Source organism: Podarcis raffonei, chromosome 5 (assembly GCF_027172205.1).
Source record: "Podarcis raffonei isolate rPodRaf1 chromosome 5, rPodRaf1.pri, whole genome shotgun sequence".
In the NCBI taxonomy this organism is placed as follows: Eukaryota; Metazoa; Chordata; class Lepidosauria; order Squamata; family Lacertidae; genus Podarcis; species Podarcis raffonei.
The window spans coordinates 6,522,954-6,542,313 of record NC_070606.1 but is presented as its reverse complement, the minus strand read 5'-3'; the positions used below and the strand labels follow the sequence as shown (position 1 = coordinate 6,542,313).

General features: G+C 45.5%; 1 protein-coding gene across 1 annotated transcript in view; it reads left to right on the top strand.

Moving 5' to 3' along the window:
- Window positions 1-19,360, top strand: part of SEMA3D (semaphorin 3D) — a 192,611-nt gene that overhangs the window by 115,862 nt on the left and 57,389 nt on the right. The window contains exons 9-11 of the mRNA XM_053387700.1: window positions 10,496-10,610; window positions 14,183-14,252; window positions 15,923-16,067. Coding sequence (XP_053243675.1) covers window positions 10,496-10,610; window positions 14,183-14,252; window positions 15,923-16,067 — 330 coding nt within the window. The remainder of the gene's footprint in view (window positions 1-10,495; window positions 10,611-14,182; window positions 14,253-15,922; window positions 16,068-19,360) is intronic.

Sequence of the window (19,360 nt, the reverse complement as noted above, 5' to 3'; positions counted from 1 at the left end):
ACTGATATTGTTAAGGGTATATTGATACCCTTGTTGGCGTCAATCAAAGACATTCCAGTATTGTCATGCACCGTGCAATTATTCAAATAAAGCATCATTTCAAAATGGCAGGGTTTAAAGTGCTGCTTGGTGATTGGTTCTCAGAACTTCACTGTAATGGATTTCAAGGAAAAGGATCACATGCATTCTCGGTTAGACTTTGGTACTGTTTGAGAGCGGGTAGCTAAGCATGTAGGTGCACCCCATTTTCCCCCTTAATTGGAACTTAGTTAAAAACAAAAAGACCCAAACCTAAAACCTTCTCCCCTGAGGTGCACTTCACAGACCATGAATGTAACATTGCAGCCCATCATTGCCTTTCTAACAGTCCTGGCCCTGATGATTAGAACACACACATGAGAACATTTTGCTTTGCCTTCCTTAGGCTATTATACTGGTACCTTCTAGCTGGGGGGTCTGTTTGTGATTTAACCTGGCCCACTTTGCTAGCCGCATTTTCCCTTCAATATCATTAAACATAATGGTTGTTGTTGTTGTTTAGTCATTTAGTCGTGTCCGACTCTTCGTGACCCCCTGGACCAGAGCACACCAGGTCCTCCTGTCTTCCACTGCCTCCCGCAGTTTGGTCAAACTCATGTTAGTAGCTTCGAGAACACTGTCCAACCATCTCATCCTCTGTCATCCCCTTCTCCTTGTGCCCTCCCTCTTTCCCAACATCAAGGTCTTTTCCAGGGAGTCTTCTCTTCTCATGAGGTGGCCAAAGTCTTGGAACCTCAGCTTCACGATCTGTCCTTCCAGTGAGCACTCAGGGCTGATTTCCTTCAGAATGGAGAGGTTTGATCTTCTTGCAGTCCATGGGACTCTCAAGAGTCTCCTCCATAACTCAAAAGCATCAATTCTTCGGTGATCAGCCGTCGTTATGGTCCAGCTCTCACTTCCATACATCACTACTGGGATAACATAATGGTAGCAATCTATTAATTTTCAACACCACTGCTCCAAAATCTTCTTTTCTATTCTTTTGTAGGTGCTGGGGATGGGGGGAGGATACAAAGAGGAAAAAATATATAAAATTTTATTTATGATTGCACTATTAAAAATACCAACACACTATGGACACACACATTTCCCCCCACCCTTTTGATCCCATACCCAGCAGTCTCTTTCTCAATGTACCAGAATCCCATCAGGCTCCAACCAGGCACCAACTAGCTATTTGTAAAATCACAAGTTGTCAACTCTAGGCAGGCACTTGCAATTGCTGATTTACACACGTTGCCCCCACAGTAATTTCCAGGTTCTAGAAACCTTAATCCCCTTACGCATCTGGTCATTCCTCCCAGCATTTAAGCCATTCTGCTTCCTGGACTTTTTGCCCAGACATGTTGCTGAATATGCAGACGGGAGCATAATTTTTAGTTATTTTTGCTCTCTGCTCGGTGATCCAGAACCGGAATGCCCCGTGCGAGAGAACATTTGTGTGGGTTTGCCAAATAAGCACCTTTCTCAAACTGGACTTTCCCACAGTCTTTTGCAGACATTGTCACAAGGACTTTCAGACTTGTAAATTAGTGCTTTCTATCATTTAAGAACTTCAAAAGATGGCATTTAAAAAAATAAATGTAAAAAAGCAGGTGGACATTGGAGTGATCTCATTTCCGTGTCGACTGTCCCATAAACAGCCAAAGCAGGAAACATTTTGCGCTGATTTGCCAGATGTTAAGAGCTTGGCTTGCATGCTTTGCTCTGCTTTTCCCATCATGGATGTCTGGAGGGCAGAGTCTCCGGGCAGAATCTGTGCACAGCAATATCTGGTAAATCTTGCGGCAGGCTTCTTTCTAACCCTCATGGATGAGGAGTCAGTTCCTATCCCTCTGGATGCAATCCAAGCGTAGGGAAGCACTGTCAAGTCCCATGGGTCCTAAAAGGGGAAATGGACTTGCAGGCTTAAATCTCCAGGCATAAATGCACTTAGTTCACGGAAGGAAATGTCAGTTGGGAACAGAAGCCTTGCTGAAAGTGGTCTATTTTCACCGTCATGCTTGTAATCCTAACACCTGTTCTATATATGCCCCAGAAACATTGAGTATGGCATAGTGGTTAGAATGTTGGACTGTGGCCTGGGAGACCAGGGTTCAAATCCTCACACAGCCATGATGCTCCTTGCGTGACCTTGGGCCAGTCACAGTCTCTCAGCACAGCCCAACCTCACAGGGCTGTTGTGGGGGGTTAAATGAGGACGGAGACAACCATGTATGCTTTGAGATCCTTGGAGAAGAAGGCGGTATATATAAAGAAGTAATAATATATAAAGAAATGATAAAATAAAAGAAATGGTGGTAGACTTCAGAGGTACTGAATGAACTGTTCCTCTTCAGAATGCAGGAGACAAATGACATTTTTTAAGTGCTCCACTGAAAACAGGAATCTGGCACAAGAGGCAGTTGGCTTGGCTAGAACTTTCCTTCACAGTATGCTTGATTTACCTGCACATATGTGAGGCAGCTTTCAAAAGCCATACTGCCACATATAGTCTAAAAAAGCGACACTCCACATACAGTTCCGGCAGTCAGGGGCAGCCCAAGACATTTTGGCACCTGAGGCGAACCACAAAATGGTGCCCTCTTCCTGGGTGAGGAGGGAAGGGAGAGCAAAGATCAACCTCAGGAAGAAGGGATAAAGATCTACCTTGGGGTCTACTGTCTCTGTGGGCCCTGCCATCTGAGGTGGTTGCCTCCGCTTGCCTTCTAGGAGGGCAAGGCCTGCCACCAGCACATACTGCCATATGGGTAGACGAGGCCTAAAGTTAAGGATGGGAGTACATATTTTTGAAACTAACATACAGAATGCATTATATTGGGTGGGGGGCTACTTAGCAAAATTGTGTATTTTAGGCAAAATTGCATGGGGGGAAAATGTGGCTATTAGGAGAAAATTGCCCTAAGCTGCTGCTGAATTTTGATGAGGACTTTTAAAAAGAAACAATAAACTATCAATGTAGAAATGAGGAGAACCGAAGATTGGAAAAATGAGAAACAGAAAGAAACCAGAACTGATGGATGGGGCTATCCTTACCTAAGACACCTTTAAAATACTTGGTTTTGTCCTTTTACCTGCATGGCTGATGCTGCCTTAGCAGTTGCTGCCATCCCATAGTTGCAAGGGGTTGGGTGTGGCATGTTGGCAGACCCTTTTGCACTTATCTGGACCAGCTTGAGAGCAACTGTGGATCCAGCAGCAGCCACACTGCTGAAGGTATACATTCAAGGAGGATTAAACACAAGCACCTGCAGCAGATGGATTTACCTGTATGGATTATATGCAATAATGTTTCTGAGGACTCCTTTGATGGCACAGAGGGATGGTGCCAAAATCTGCAGTTACTGGGCTTCAGCAACGGATCTCAATTACTGAGTCCTTCAGATGTATTCTGAGCCTGCCTGAGCCTGCTCAGGGATGCCAGAAGTTCTCCTCCTCATGAATCTGCGGGAGTAGATCTGTGGGGTGATGTGGGGGTGCACTGGGGCAGGAAAGGGTTGGATAGAACTCATAGAAATTATCCCCCCCTTAAATTCACATCTATACTTTCAGTATTCCTCTATGCAATTTTTATGCAATTTGGAACCTAATTTATCCTCTTTGTTGACATATGGATGGGCCATGATGGGTCATAAAGGAGAAGTCTGGTGATTCCAGAGAAATGAGGACACACACGTTTATTGAACCAGTTCTGTAATTTACTGCCTTCTTAAATCCTCATACTAGAGACCTGTTAGAGCAAGGTGTTGATGGTTAAATCAGAAGGCAAAACTGGTTCAAACTTCAAGGAATTGTACCATCCGCACATTAAAAAAATACAAATTGAAATAAAATTGTATAAAAACAAATACATATCACAGAATCTTTGCTTGCAATTATCAACCTTTTACAGCAGTGGAAACAGCAAGTGAAGGGAAGGAATGTTGAATGAGTGAACCACATCAGCTCTGGAAACAGCTTTTGTTTGAACAATGTGTGAGAGATTATTTTAGCTCCCATTGCTGGCCAGCCTTGCAGACTTCCCATTACTTTTTTAGAGCTGTAATTTTCTCACATCAGATGTGCCGAATTATGGGGTTAGCTGCGGAAAACCTGACTCCTGAGTTCGAAAATATTTTCACATCATGTCCGGAAGTTTTCCTCCCCTGAATTATTTTTGGAGTGATTTCAAATTAGGAAGTCCAAGCAAGCACGCAATTTAGAATTGTCTCTAGTACAATTTCTGTGAGTGACAGTGAAATGGAGAAAGTAAGAGAAGGGAGGGTCTGAATCCACCAGGCTCCTTGATGAAGTCCAATGAAATGAACAGCAAAATACATCAAGAGTATGCCCCAGTTGATGTGTTAGACTGGGTCTCCCATTGAGGCAACCCCATGGACATCGCTCCTGGGTTGAGAATTGTTGGCTCTCATTGGCTCCCATGTGGTGGTGAGTACTCCAACAGCATTTCTATTTCTCTCTCACACCTAACACCGAATGCAGACCTTCTAAGCCCACTAAGTCAACAGGTTTTCTTTTGAAGGAGGTGGAACTCCTGAGGTCCATGGTGACACCCCCTGCCTGACCCTCCAATCTTGCCTTGTTCTGCCCTGAGGATCCAGTCTGGCATTCCAGAGTTAGGTCAGTCTCAGCTAGATCACCCACCCAGATATCAGTGGTACCTGCCCCTCACCAATAATAAAAAAATGGATGAGCATGGTCTAATTTTGGATTGACCTGGAGCTATGCAACAGCATGTTGAACGAGGGAGCCCAGCAAATAAGGAAGCAGGCACTTCTGAGGAGTGGACGGGTCAAGAAGGAGGATGGAGACCAAGTACCTAGACTTCCGCTGCTCCACCCCAAAATTACCACCCTCCAGGGGTGGCCTGTCCTGTTTCGCCACCTGAGGCAAAGTTGGGAAGGGGCCAGCCCTGCTGTCAAAGCCTCGCTTACCACGGTCACATGGCAGCAGCTTTTAACAAGTTTGCACAAGATCTCACTGAACTTTCACAAGATCTCTCTGCGCATCCCCTGTGGGATTCTGCTGCCTGAGGTGGCTGCTTCAGTCCATCTTATGGGTGGGCTGGCCCTGCCCCCCCCCATGACCACAAAATTGTCAAAATTGAGGCAGTATCCTAGTATTCCCTGCCACATGTCCACACAGAAACGTATTAACACCACTCCACATTAAAGTACATGTTTACAGTAACATTAGAGTAATGATGCTTTTTCCCGTGTTGGTAATACGGTTAGAATTGCACACTCTTCTGGTTCAACAAAAGGATGGCAGTCCAACAATGTTTTAGGAAGAGCACAGCAGTTCTCTCAATTTTTATGTCTCTGGATGTTGGCCAGGTTCATCTTATCCTGGGCTGCTAAGTTTTTAGGAAATGTCCAAAAGAATCTGCAATTTGTCCTGGTGGAGTAGTCAATCCCATAATGAACTCTGGGTAAATAGATTCCCATGCCACAGCTTATTGTGGTCAATGACTCTCTTTAAATCTTGTCTTTATATCTGCACAAAATGGTCTCTTGCTGCTGGTCAATACTGTAATAACAGCAACTATTTAAACAGCTCATCCTGTTCACAATGCACAATTCACACTTGAACCCTGTGGCAGGGACTTGGTTTTCTACAGGCAAGCATTGTGAGCAATGATGGATTTACTGAGGCAAAGTACTGTTACTGGGAAACCACAAATGTAATGGTGCATTTAAAGTAAATAAGCTTATGGAGCTAAGAAAATTAGAACATCTTTGTCCATTTCAGGATAGAATAGCTCAGGGAATTTATTAAATGTGACCAGAGAATTTTCTCTAATGCAACCTACTGTAGCTGTGTGTGTGTGTGTGTGTGTAGGGGTGCATTTCTTTTTGCCAGTAATATCAACTCTCTCCTTACGTATGCAAGGAGAACTCAAGAGCTTCTTTCTTTTTTGATTTTCATTTATTTCCTGCTGTTCTTGCCAGGAATTCCCTTTGATAGATGCTTTTGCATAACTTGCTGCAGGCACTAATTAATAAGCAACTTCTTCAAATTCCACATGTTGTCTGGTTTGACTTACACAGCTGCTTTCTGTAATTATTACTTTTAAACTGCAATGCATTTGCATTTCTCAATGTCCTCCAGCTTGATTGATGTCCAGAAAACTTCCTATGCATTCAGCTGTTCTTTCTTGATGTGTGTCATTTTTACTTACAGTAAGATTTAGGAATGGCAAGCTGCAGATGTTCTCTTAATTTCCCCCTTGGCATCTGTTCTCTTCCGTGGTTGTGATTTGCAAAGTCTGAATGTTGTGTTCTGTGCAGTACAGCTTACTTATGATACCTGGCTGGTGTGGACTTCATGGGCCTCAATGAAAATGAAGCAAAATACATTGGCTTTTCCTCGACCTACATTTGTAGATCATACTCAAGTGGGAGAGAGGCACATATCTCCCACTGGCAGGTGTGTGATATATCCCTGTACAATGCACATATTGCCATGGGGCACACAGGAGGAGAGGAAATGTCTATTGCTCCTCTTTCGCTGCTTCTGCGGAATGTGCCTCCCAGTTCAAAAAGTACTGAGTGGAAGATTCAAATGAATGCCTAAGATTAACATGGAAAGCACCTGTTTCATATTGATAATTGACTTGTAGGCCTCCCATCGGCATTCTCTGATACCTTTATTTTTCCTGTTAGCCAACAGGGCGAGCTAGTCTAGCCAAGCATGACATCAGCACATCCTTCATGTTATGTTTGGAACAGCAGACTCCATCTTGGAGGGCAACAAATGGCTGAAGCCATCGCAATTTCCTTTCATTTTCTCAGGAGCGGCTGTTGCTCAGAGTGTGGTTCCTGCTGGCAAGGGGGATTAGCAAAGCCGTCTCCATTTCTAGTTTTGAATTAGGTACCTCCCTGAGCACGCTCACCTTTCCTTTTGAGAGTCAAGGTCTTCGAAAACGAACTGCCCTGAACACCCATATTGACCTGGCATTAGCATGTAGTGGTTCAGGACCACAGTACATCAAGGACTGCCTCTCCTCAAAGGAACTGACCAGGATCCTGCAATCATCCTCTGAAGCCCTTCTTCGTGTGCTTCCTCAGCAAGAAGTCCAGAGGTGGCAACACAAGGACAGGCCATTTCCACAGTGGCTCTCCATTTGTGGAAAGCTCTCTCCATGCAGGCAGGAGGGAGATGCCATTTTGTGGTTTGTTTCAGGTGCCAAAATGTCTTGGGCTGACCCTGCCTGTACCACTTCCTGACAGGGAGACGTTCTCTTGTCCAGAGGGCAGATGAACTAATGGTTTAACAGTCCTTCTTTTTTCCTAGGGAACTCTGTGAAGGGGGAATAGGGGTCTCCTCACAGCTCTCATTTCCCAGGACTCTTTGGGGGAAGTCATGACTGTATAAAGTGGTGTGATGCTGCTTTAAATGTATAGTACACATATTCCCCCATATTCCCATATTCCCACATACAGAAAACGCCTGTTTGAGGAAGTTTTGCTGGTTTCATGAAAAAAGAAAATGCATAACCATTTCTCTGTCCAGTCCTTAGTCTTCTCTGTGGATTCACAGGCCACAGCCCCCATTCGGGCCTCCTCAAGTGCTTTCGCCAAGCTTGAACCTTGTTCTTAACCTGTATCTTGCTTTCACATGGCTGGAGTCTAGCCTTCTCTACGAAAGTCAGAGTTACACCATCCATTGTTCTGCCCCCTTTTGTCCCCTCTCCTCTGGCCCACCAGTGCCACACGTTTTGCCCATGGGGGAATCGAATGTGGCCAAAGGCTGGAAAAGGCCCCCACCCCAAATTTATGATAAACCAGATATAAAAAAACAAGGAATTCTAGCCACATGTGCTTCTCTTTCCAGTCATGTGATTCTGAATTTCATTGAAGGTGCTGATGGATGCAATACTTGCTTCAGCTTGCGCCTGACTGTTAAAACGTTAAAATAGGATGTTTCTGAAAGCGGTGTGCTTTTCTTAGGCAGCTCTGTGCCATTATTCCAGTTCTTCTTGCCAAATATGATCGTGATCAGAGAAGTGGTGAACTGTTCATGATGGTCTACAAGATAGTTACATTGTCTCCATAGCATATAATTGCCCTGAATTTCTTAGTACCTTTTCCTTCCCCTCCCGAAAAAGTCAGTTCAGATTTTCCATGTGACTATAGTTTTACTGTAATTGACTAGGGTTAAATATCTCCCTCACATTTGGCAGCCTTCCTGTACGTGCTTCTAACACCCAGGCACAAGTGAATAGCAGACTTTTGATAGGTACTTTCTTGTTCCTTGCAAGGAGCCACTTGCAGGCGGAGCGCTGGGGTTTCCTTACAGTTTAAGAGACTACTAAGCAGTAGGTGCTAATTAAGTTGTTATTCATAGTGAAATGAAAACCCTTAAGAGCTTTATCTAGCAATATAATGAGGTTTATTGTAAAGACAACTAAGAGCCCTGTGGCACCCTATAGTCTGAATTCATTGTGGCCAAATGTACTTTTTGTAGAAGGTGCACAGAGGCAGATTATCAACTCATCAGCCCACTGCTGTCCCCTGCACTCAATTGAGGACCTTCTGTTTTCCATCAGCTGTGTCCAGGGCATAGACACGTTGGAAAGGGGAAGAACGGAACTGAGATGAAAAATGCAGCTATGAAAATCATATTCCAGACAACTCTTGTTTGTATAACATGCAGTTGTTCAGCATCTGCGTTCAATTGTCTGGAGCTGGTGTGCTTACCTGTGGTCCTCCAATAAATTGTTGGACTCCAATATAGAAAAAGTTGCAAGGCTATCAGCCAGGTGCCCTTCTCTGAGAAGGTTATTCCAAAGAGATGTACTATCACAAGGAATGCCTGAGATCCAGTTGATCCTATTAAATGGGCACAAGATGTTGGACATAAGATTATGATGGCTGACTGGGAACAGTTATGGACCACAGGTATGAAGTTTACGGCATGCAATGCCTTAAGAGAGAATTTAATGAAAATGATTTATAGGTGGTACATAACACCAGTCAAGCTTGCAAAAATCTATCATTTGCCTGATAATAAATGCTGGAAATGTAATGAGACTGAAGGTACATTCTTTCACCTTTGGTGGACTTGCCCAAGGATTAAGAACTTCTGGGAGATGATTTATAATGAAATGAAAAAGGTATTTAAATATACCTTCCTCAAGAAACCAGAGGCCTTTCTCCTGGGCATGGTCGGCCAATTGGTGCCAAAGAAGGATAGAACTTTCTTTATGTATGCTACAACAGCAGCAAGAATACTCATTGCAAAGTACTGGAAGACACAAGATCTACCCACCCGGGAAGAATGGCAGATGAAGCTGATGGACTACATGGAGTTGGCGGAAATGACTGGTAGAATCCGAGACCAGGAAGAAGAGTCGGTGGAAGAAGATTGGAAAAAATTTAAAGTTTATTTACAGAAATATTGTAAAATTAATGAATGTTAGAAGGATGCTGGAATGAAGTTATATGGCCTTAGCAGAAATGTTATAAAGAATTAAGTAAAAATAGATTGTTAATGGGTTAAAGTGGAAATTTAAGGTTAGATTGTGTTAAGATAAATTATAGAACAAAAATTAAGAAAGATGGAAAGGATTTGCTGAAATAGCTAATTGAACAAGAATACAAAAAAAGGGAGGTGTGAGGAGGTCGATGATACAAGTAAATGAAAGGTAGAGATATGTAGATATTGGATGTGTTTTTTAAATGTTTTTGCTTTTTTTGTTGTATTGTTTTTTTGTTTTTTCTCTTTATTTTTGATGTATTGTGAACTTTTTATTGTTTCTTTCTTCTTTTTTCTATAACTATTAAACTTTTAATAAATATCTTTTTTTTAAAAAAAGAGATCCAGTTGATCCTATTGATACAAAGCTCACCTTCAATCAGATATTTTGTTTGCCCCTTCTCGCCCCCTGCCCCTCAGATATTCTTTTCTGGTGCTGCTATTCATAGACTCATAGAGTTGGAAGGGATCCCGGGGGGGGGTGTCATCTAGTCCTACCCCCTGCAGTGCAGGAATCTCGGCTCAAGCATCCATGACAGATGGCCACCCAGGCTCTACTCAAAAACCATCCAAGGATTCATTGCATAGGTGCTACCAGGATTTTATGAGACATGTTAGTTGTATGAGTTGAGTCTACCTGTGTTAGACTGGGGCCTACATATGGAAAAAGAAGTTCATCTGTCTATGTCAGGCCCAGAGAAAGGTGAGGTGCTTGTGCTGGGGGTACACTGGGTGACTGTGATCCCACTCGTCCACAAATGGCTGCTCAGCTTGTTAAAATCTCCTGCAGCTAAGTATTCTGCTCCAATCCAGTGTAGAAAATGCTATATTATCGCTTCATTTTCATAACTCTTCCCCCCTCCTGAAAAAGTTTTTTTTCTGAAAAACAGGCATGTTACACCTTTTCAAGCTGTTTAGGTAAAAGTCTTCCTTTCTTTCCAACAGAAATTAAATTACATTATTTCTTTTCCATCAGAATGACATGGGGGGCCAACGCAGTCTGATAAACAAGTGGACCACGTTCCTGAAAGCCAGACTCGTTTGCTCAATCCCAGGTCCAGAGGGAGCAGCTACACATTTTGACGAGCTACGTAAGTGAATTTCAGCTTTAGTGGTTGTCTCTCTCTCCCATCCCTTCTTTAATCACAGAACATCAAGACTCTATAAACCCATTTTCTTCATTTGAAAGTAGCTGCTACTGGGGGCATGGGAAATTTCTTTAAACCCTCACTTCCCAAATTGCCCCCAAAATGGGCTCAGCTGTAAGGTAGACAGACAATATGGAACAAAAATGTGTACAGTGTAATCTTTCTCTGTAGAGGTCAACTAACAGCCCCTTGATGTTTAGGGGACTTTTTGTGGCACAGTATCCAAGACGACCCCTGTAAGCAGGTTTTGTTGTCATAAAATTTGGATGTTCAGACCCAGAAACCTCCCCCCTAAATAAATTCACACACGACTCAAATTTTAGTTTTGGGCAGAATTTAGGCCAAAACTTTATTGATTACAGAAAGTGACTGGTTGCATAGGCTCTGGTTCGACTAGCTCCCTGCCATGCAGGTAGCACTGACCCAGGGTTCCAGCATAGGTCAGTCAAGGGTGAACCCCTGGATAAGCGGAAAGCCAGGAACAGGCTGTCTCTGCCACCCAAATGTCCCCCTGGACTCATGCACCCTCTCAGGGGTTGACTAAACCATCAAGTCCCTGGATTCCTTTAACGGAATACCCTTCACATAGGGATGGCGAGAGCGTTCTCCCATCCCTATCACCTGAACCAGAGCCTATCTGCATCCTTACAAGTTGTGACGATTTGCTATGTGGCAGGCGAAACCCAAACAGCAACAGCCAATCAGCCAAGTGGGGGAAATTCCTGCTGTACCCCTGTCCCAATAATAGATGACACACAACGGCATAGCAAGGTCATGCACAAGCCCTAAAAGTAGGGAGAGGTGGGCGGGTGTCCCGAATGCACGCGCTGAAAGAGGAAGCTCTGGGTCACGTGCATGGGCATAAATAGGTCCCTCGAACCATTTGGACTGCGTTCCATTGGCCAGATTGCACCCAGCTTCGAGGGACCTACCAATCGGGTGTTGTGGCTGACCAATTGTACCCACCCACAACACAGGGTGTTGGTTGTCCAGGTTTCACCACAATATGTGCCCTTTTTAAGGGAGGACCCGATATCTCTAGAGAGTACCAAGCCAAAGTTCTGGCCTCCCTTTAGACATGCCACAGGGTCCTCTTCTGCTGCTCTTTGCACACCAATCTTACTAAATGCAAAGATTTCCACCCATGTGGTTCCTCATGACAGCCAAGTAAGAGCAGTCCTTTGGGACACCTGCATAACATGTTATACAAAGCTCTGCAAACAAGAATCCTGTGAGTGAGCAAACACTTTTATTCCTACTAATTACAACAGCATGTGAGTAATAGCCAAGTGGTGGCAACCATGCCTGGACAGGTAAATGGAGCCTTGGCGTCTGTATTGCTTTGTACAGGAAAAGCAAGCAGCACACGACAAACCCAGAGAATGTATTTGTTTATGACTTGTGCTTAGAAACCGAGCTGCTCACCTCGTGTTCTGTGGCAATCTAGATGGCAGGTGGGAGCTCACATGGGTGAATACATTTGCATTTTAATAAATGAAAACCTTGCACACAGAATAATAGGATGCAAAGGGAAAGGCTAGGCTAGAACCCTTTCCCCTTATATGCTAGCTTTCTATCTGGAGGGAGGGGAGTGCTGCAGGGAAGCATTCCAGCAGCTACCCCATGCCTGAAATTGTAGACTTTGGAAACCACTTTAGTGAAGCAGAGCTGGGCCTTCAGTGGAGGACGTATCATGTTTATGAGTCTCGTGGGTGTGGCTCAGTGCAAAAGAAGGAAGGAAAATACAGTGGTACCTCGGTTTACAACCTTAATCTGTTCTGGAAGTCCGTTCTTAAACCGAAACCATTCTTAAACCGCCGCCAGTGCCCAGTGGCGTTGCAACGGGGGGGGGGCATTGCGCCCCGGGTGCCATGTCTGGGGGGGTGACAAGAAGGCACCCCGCGGGAGCTTGCCCCGCCATGGCAGGATCCTCCCTTCACGGCTGCAGCCACGACCAAAGGATCCCGAGGCCGGCGGCAAACCACTATGTACAGCACATGTGCGGCGTTGCACAAATGTGCTGTACATAACGATGCTGCACATGCACTGTATATAGCGGTTTGCTGCCAGTGCAGCTTGAGCGCCGTACGGATGGCAGTGGGATCCCTCCGTCGCTGCTACAGCAGCATGTAGTAGATCCTCTGTTTGTGGCTGCAGCTGTGAGCAGAGTATACCAGCACCGTCTGTACAGCACTGGAGTGCTGCCGCTGGCAAACCACTATGTACAGCGCATGTGTGGTGTCACTACGTAGCGGCACCCCGCCCCAGGTGTCACAATGCCTTCGTTTGCCCCTGCCGGTGCCCTTCCACCGTTTGGATTCCTTTCTTAAAAGGTAAAGGGACCCCTGACCATTAGGTCTAGTCATGACCGACTCTGGGGTTGCGGTGCTCATCTCGCTTTATTGGCCGAGGGAGCTGGTGTACAGCTTCCAGGTCTTGTGGCCAGCATGACTAAGCCGCTTCTGGCAAACCAGAGCAGCGCACGGAAACGCCTTTTACCTTGCCGCCGGAGCGGTACCTATTTATCTACTTGCACTTTGAGGTGCTTTCGAACTGCTAGGCTGGCAGGAGCAGGGACCGAGCAACTGGAGCTCAACCCGTCGCGGGGATTCGAACCTTCTGATCGGCAAATCCTAGGCTCTGTGGTTTAACCCACAGCGCCACCCGTGTCCCATTCCTTTCTTAGACCAAGGTAAAGTTCGCAAACCGGGACACTACTTCTGGTTTTGTGGAATTCGTAAACCGAATCGTTCTTAAACAGGGCTGCTCTTAAACCGAGGTACCACTGTAGATGTTTCTGCGTCAGGTCTTCATGTCTACCTGGCCACTCTGTGTCTACAAGTTTTTCAGTCCCAAAGTGGAGAGAATGAGCTGGAGTATAAAATAACTCTGAATCACAACATTCCATCACACAGAGTAACAGTGGCTTAAATGGCTTAAGCTGGGTGCCTGTGCCGGTACAAGCATAAGCATGGAGCCCTTTCAGGACTTCAGACACTGACTGATATTTACAAATTTGATAGCTTTTATTTCAGGGTTTTGTTTTGTTTTTGGTCTGCTTTTGCAGACTGGTTGACACAGCCTGTGTCTGGACACGTGGCCATGGGCCCGCACATGCACTGCCCAACATTTGTGTAATGTAGGGTACCACAAGAGACACACTCTGCATGTAGCTACTTGCTCCCATGCTCTCCTTTTTGACAAGAGGAGATTGCAGGAATTGCGCGTCCATGTGCAACATCTTGCCACATGTTATATTCTGTATGCAGTGAGGGGCAGGCACAGAGGCTTACCACATGTACAGCATTTGCAGTTATGGGTTTGGAGTGTATTAGTGAGGCATACTAATAATTAGGGTCTGGGAAATAGTAAACTATTTACCTAAGCAACAATAGAAACTAAAAAGTGAGAGCCATTTTCAGGGGTTAGCCAAAAGTTTGCAAATTTGAAAAATGCATATAAGTAAGAAAATACCTACATACTTAACTTTAAAAGCAACATATTCTCCATTGCAGAAGACGTGTTCTTACTTTCTACGAGAGATGAAAGAAATCCTATGGTTTATGGTGTCTTCACTACCACCAGGTACGCTTTACTCCTGGAGACCAAACCTGTGCACAAACTAAAATGGAGCGTCTATGGCTGGTTTATAATGCAATACTAGGCCTCAGATTGGATTACAGTAAATATTATTTTGCCTTTTTACAACCACCTTAGGAGGTAAGCGCAGGAAGGGAAATTGTGCTTTTCTCAGTGCCCCCCAGTGAGAGCCAGTTGGTGTGGCAGATGAAGCGCCGGGCTCAGATGTGGGAGATCAAGGTTCAAGTCCAAGATCCAGCTATTAGGCTTGGCCAAAGCACGTTCTCTTTGCCTGACAGTTCTCACCGTCATGCTTTGAGGCGAAAATGCACTTTTGAGCTCTTGTGGGGAAGGCAAGATACAAACATAACATATGGCTGACATCCAAGCCCAGCTTTCCATTTAGCATGGAATCCCTTCTGTTCTTCAAGGTTTAAACAAAACTCTGCAAGGGTTACAAGCCAGTATGTCAGGCCTTCAGCAGAGCCCACCAACCATTACCCTCTCATAAACCCATATAAGATGGATTCCAACTTCAATGGGAACTGTGCTTGGTAGATTATTACTTCAAACAACTGGTCAGCAACTATTTTTGAGGGACTTTGACAAAATGGAGGTTTTCCACAGGCATTTCATCCCTGCCCCTCTTTTCTCTTTAGAATTGGCAATAGGGAATGGAAGCAGGCGGATTTAGCCCAGGGCCTGCTAGTTCCCGAGCCTTGTTTCAATTTTATAATTCTAATTATGAAGTCCACTATACATGATAATCTAGAGACAGTCAGTGGATTCTGCACTATAATAAGGTAAAGGTAAAGGGACCCCTGACCATTAGGTCCAGTCGTGACCGACTCTGGGGTTGCGGCGCTCATCTCGCTTTATTGGCCCAAGGGAGCCGGCGTACAGCTTTCGGGTCATGTGGCCAGCATGACTAAGCCGCTTCTGGCGAGCCAGAGCAGCGCACGGAAATGCCGTTTACCTTCCCGCTGGAGCGGTACCTATTTATCTACTTGCACTCTGATGTGCTTTCGAACTGCTAGGTTGGCAGGAGCTGGAACTGAGCAACAGGAGCTCACCCCGTCACGGGGATTCGAACCGCCGACCTTCTGATCGGCAAGTGCTAGGCTCTGTGGTTTAACCCACAGCACCACCCACGTCCCTGCACTATAATACTTTTCAGTTAATGATTTGTAGCTTCCCACCCTCTGGGAATCCTTGCCATGTCAATTTATCTATCAAGGAACCTTACGTTCTTCCTGCCACAAATGTACGGCATGTTGCAGAGGTTTGGGGAGGGTGGAAGAAAACTTTGTTTGTTCTTCAAGATTCTTCCTCCCTTTTTAGTAAAAGCAAACAAGAAAGTATTTCACATGTGTATCTAGATTGTCTTTGAAAGCAGTGGGGATTTTTCGAAACTTTTTAAATATTGTTGAGTATATTGAATTTGACCAGTTTGATCTGGTTCATTTCCTATTATATGCAAATGATGGAGCATGTAATTTTCACCCACCAAAAAGTCCCTGGTGTACTTATGGGGAGATTTGTTGTTATCATGCAAAAAAGAAGAAGGAATTATTCGCTTTGAAAGTTTGATACGTAAATTGATCTTGGAAGTCAGTGGTTGTTTTCAGGTGCTGAGCTGAATGCGCTGCACTCACAACTTGCTTCTGTTTTTGCAGCTCTGTATTCAAGGGCTCTGCTGTTTGTGTGTACAGCATGGCCGATATCCGAGCTGTCTTCAATGGACATTATGCCCACAAGGAGAGTGTGGACCACCGCTGGGTGCAATACGATGGGAGGATTCCATATCCCAGGCCTGGGACGGTAGGTGTCGTGTTTTCCAATTTGGCTTATTTTATATGCATGGACAAATAATGTATTATTATTATTATTATTATTATTATTATTATTATTATACCATGGCACTCTGGGTGGCTTCCAACAGATATATATTTCCTTTCAGGATGCTTTAAATTCTCCATTCATCCCTTTCCTCATGTTGACAGTTTCTGTTGCTATCTTTTTTTCCTCTTTTTCTTTTGAATATGCCCGTCTTCCGTTTTTCTGAGACAGCTGTTGCCAAACTGCTTATTTCCTGATTGTCTCTCAAACTCTGCTTTTCTAATCTTTGGCTGCATTTCCGTGAGTCGGCAGGGATTGTCTCTGAGCCATCAGCACCTCCTGCCCTGGAATAAGGCTTTGCTTTGTCAAACATTAAATTATGAGCGTATGTGTCTTAAATCTTGCGGTTCTGTTTTGTTTTTACTGTCTCTATTTATGATATTTTCTTTAGATGTGGCCATTAAATTTGACCCCTTTTGGTATAAATTGTTTCAGAACATCGTAAGTAAATAGTGGCTGGCTTTTTTTAAAGATATGGTAATGAATATGTCAGTAATGGGAAGAGAAGAGTTATGCTTAGTACAAGGAAAACCTCGAGATATTGAGTTGTTAAAAGCTCTCCATTTTTGTACAGTTGACAGCTATTTCAAAGGCTCAGGCCGTTCACCATTACTTTGGACAAAGGCTCATTAAACATATTGTGACTTAGTTCCAAAGCTTACCTTGGAAATGAAAAAAACCAAAAACACATCATTTTGTTCACCCTTGAAAGGGGTGTCTGGATGCCTGTATGTAAAAAGGATCAGTGCTTTGTGCACAAACAAAACAAAACCCAGAGCACTTTCCATCGCCGCCTCTCCCCACCAGCCGGCTGCAAGGTCCCTAGACTTCTCTGGGGCAGGAGAAGAGGGAGCCAATGGGAGCAAAGGATTGCCCTACTTCCTTGGTGGAGCATCACACACCTATCCAGGACACCCGAGGGAATGCGTGTCCCAGCCTGCCGGGTGGGAAGATGGTGTGACTCACACTCCTTTCACCTTGGCAGGGGTGGACATGATTAATGTCACAGGCGTGCTGGGACATTTAGTCCTCCTTTGGGGGAATGTGGAGTCCCTGTCTTGGGTCAGTTCAGGCTTCTCATCAGGCAGGGGAAGAAGATGGCAGGCCGCCAAGGCGTCTGACTACTCAGGTGCACTCAGTCAGAAGTTCCTGCTTTTATGATGGCATCCTTTTGATTTATTTATATTTGTGTGTGTGTGTGTGTGTGTGTGTGTGTGACATATCTAGTAAGGATGCAGACATTGTCATTCATTTGTTGCATTGGGACGCGGGTGGCTCTGTGGTCTAAACCACAGAGCCTTGGGCTTGCCGATCGGAAGGTCGACGGTTCGAATCCCCGCGACGGGGTGAGCTCCCATTGTTTGGTCCCTGCTCCTGCCCACCTAGTAGTTCAAAAGCACGTCAAAGTGCAAGTAGATAAATAGGTACCACTCTGGCGGGAAGGTAAATGGCGTTTCTGTGTGCTGCTCCCAGATGTCAATATCATATCCCATCAATCTTATCTTTGTGTGTGCATTCAAGTTTCCTAGGGATGGTATGACGCTGGATTTGTTGACTTGGCTGTGTAAAAACAACAACAACAACCTCAGCAAAAACCAAAAGCTGCTTTATTTATGTTGGAACTACCCAGAAAGGAAGAAAGTCCTTCTTTGTTTAAAGTTCCTAAGCATCTGGTAGCATATTAAGCACAACAAACTAATTTGCTGTGAAATACATTTTCTTTCATGTCTCACTGCCAGAGATGAAGTTCACTTCCTTGAGGCATTTCTTAGCACTCCTTTACACAGAAGCAGGCAGATTTTTAATGTTCTGTTCAGCAGGCTTCGTCTCCCAGGTAAACAATGTCGCAAAGTACATGTGCTGTGGGAGAGCACTCTGAAATTGCAGCTATGACTAAATATGTGGCACTTTGTGTCAGAGAGAAACTCCAGCTAACGTAGCCTGGAAAAGGACAGCCAGCATGGTGCCAAATGGAGCAAGTGCACTGCTCGGCCTCTCAGTTGCTCCCTGAGCATCACTTGTCTGCCCTCTGGTGCTACTTAAGAGACCACAGCCGATGGAAACGACTGAAAACCTGCCTGTTCTTCGGGGCTGACTTTGAGCTGGCTTCGCTGCTTTCGATGCAAATGCATATTTTCCTCTTTGGAGCTGAGCTCTGGAAGAAGAATTTCTTAAGATTCTTTCAGGCTCCCCAAACAGCTGTTGTGCAAAATAACATGAACTATATGCAGTGGCGTAGTGTGGGGGGTGCAGGGGGGCCGGCCGCACCGGGCGCAACATCTGGGGGGGCGCGCTCGCCGCCTCCGGAGTCGCCGAAGAGCCTCGGGTGCAGGCTGTAGCAGAGCCCCATGTCTCGCGGAACCGACGAGCTGTGTGCGCGTCCGGGCTGAAGGCGTCCAGCAGGCAGCGGCTCTCAGCACTCGCCGCGGTCCCCACGTGTCAGGGCCGCGGAGGGTGCGCCAGGCAGCCCCTCCTCACAGCCCCGCCGCCGCCGCTGCTGCAGCAGCTGCGGGGCCATGTTGCATCTTCCTCGCCTCTCTGCCCTCCTCCTCCTCCGGGCAAGTGGCGTCATTTGGGCGGCAGCGCCAGCGGCAACTCGCCTCAGATCACCTGACACGGACCCGCCGCCCCCGCCGTGGCTACCTTACCATAAATACCCCAGCCCAGGCAGCAGCAAGAAGAAGCTGGCAGCGGCGGCAGGTTAGGGGTTAGGGGGCGCAAATTACTTGCCTTGCCCCGGGTTAGGGGGCGCAAATTACTTGCCTTGCACCGGGTGCTGACAACCCACGCTACGCCGCTGACTATATGGGCTGGTATGTGGAAGACGACCAATTTCTGTACCACTGGCTGGGATTGTGTAGGGAGTGGCATGGAGGAGGCAATGTATATTTCTAAGGAGCGTCTCCACCCCCATCGTTCAGCTCGGACACTGAGATCCAGCGCTGAGGGCCTTCTGGCAGTTCCCTCATTGCAAGAAGTGAGGTTACAGGGAACCAGACAGAGGGCCTTCTCGGTAGTGGCGCCTGCCCTGTGGAATGCCCTCCCTTCAGATGTGAAGGAAATAAGCAGCTATCTTCTCTTTAAAAGACATCTGAAGGCAGCCCTGTTTAGGGAAATTTTTAATATTTAATGCTGTATTGTTTTTAACACTTGATTGGGAGCCGCCCAGAGTGGCTGGGGAAACTCAGCCAGATGGGCGGGGTATAAATAAATAA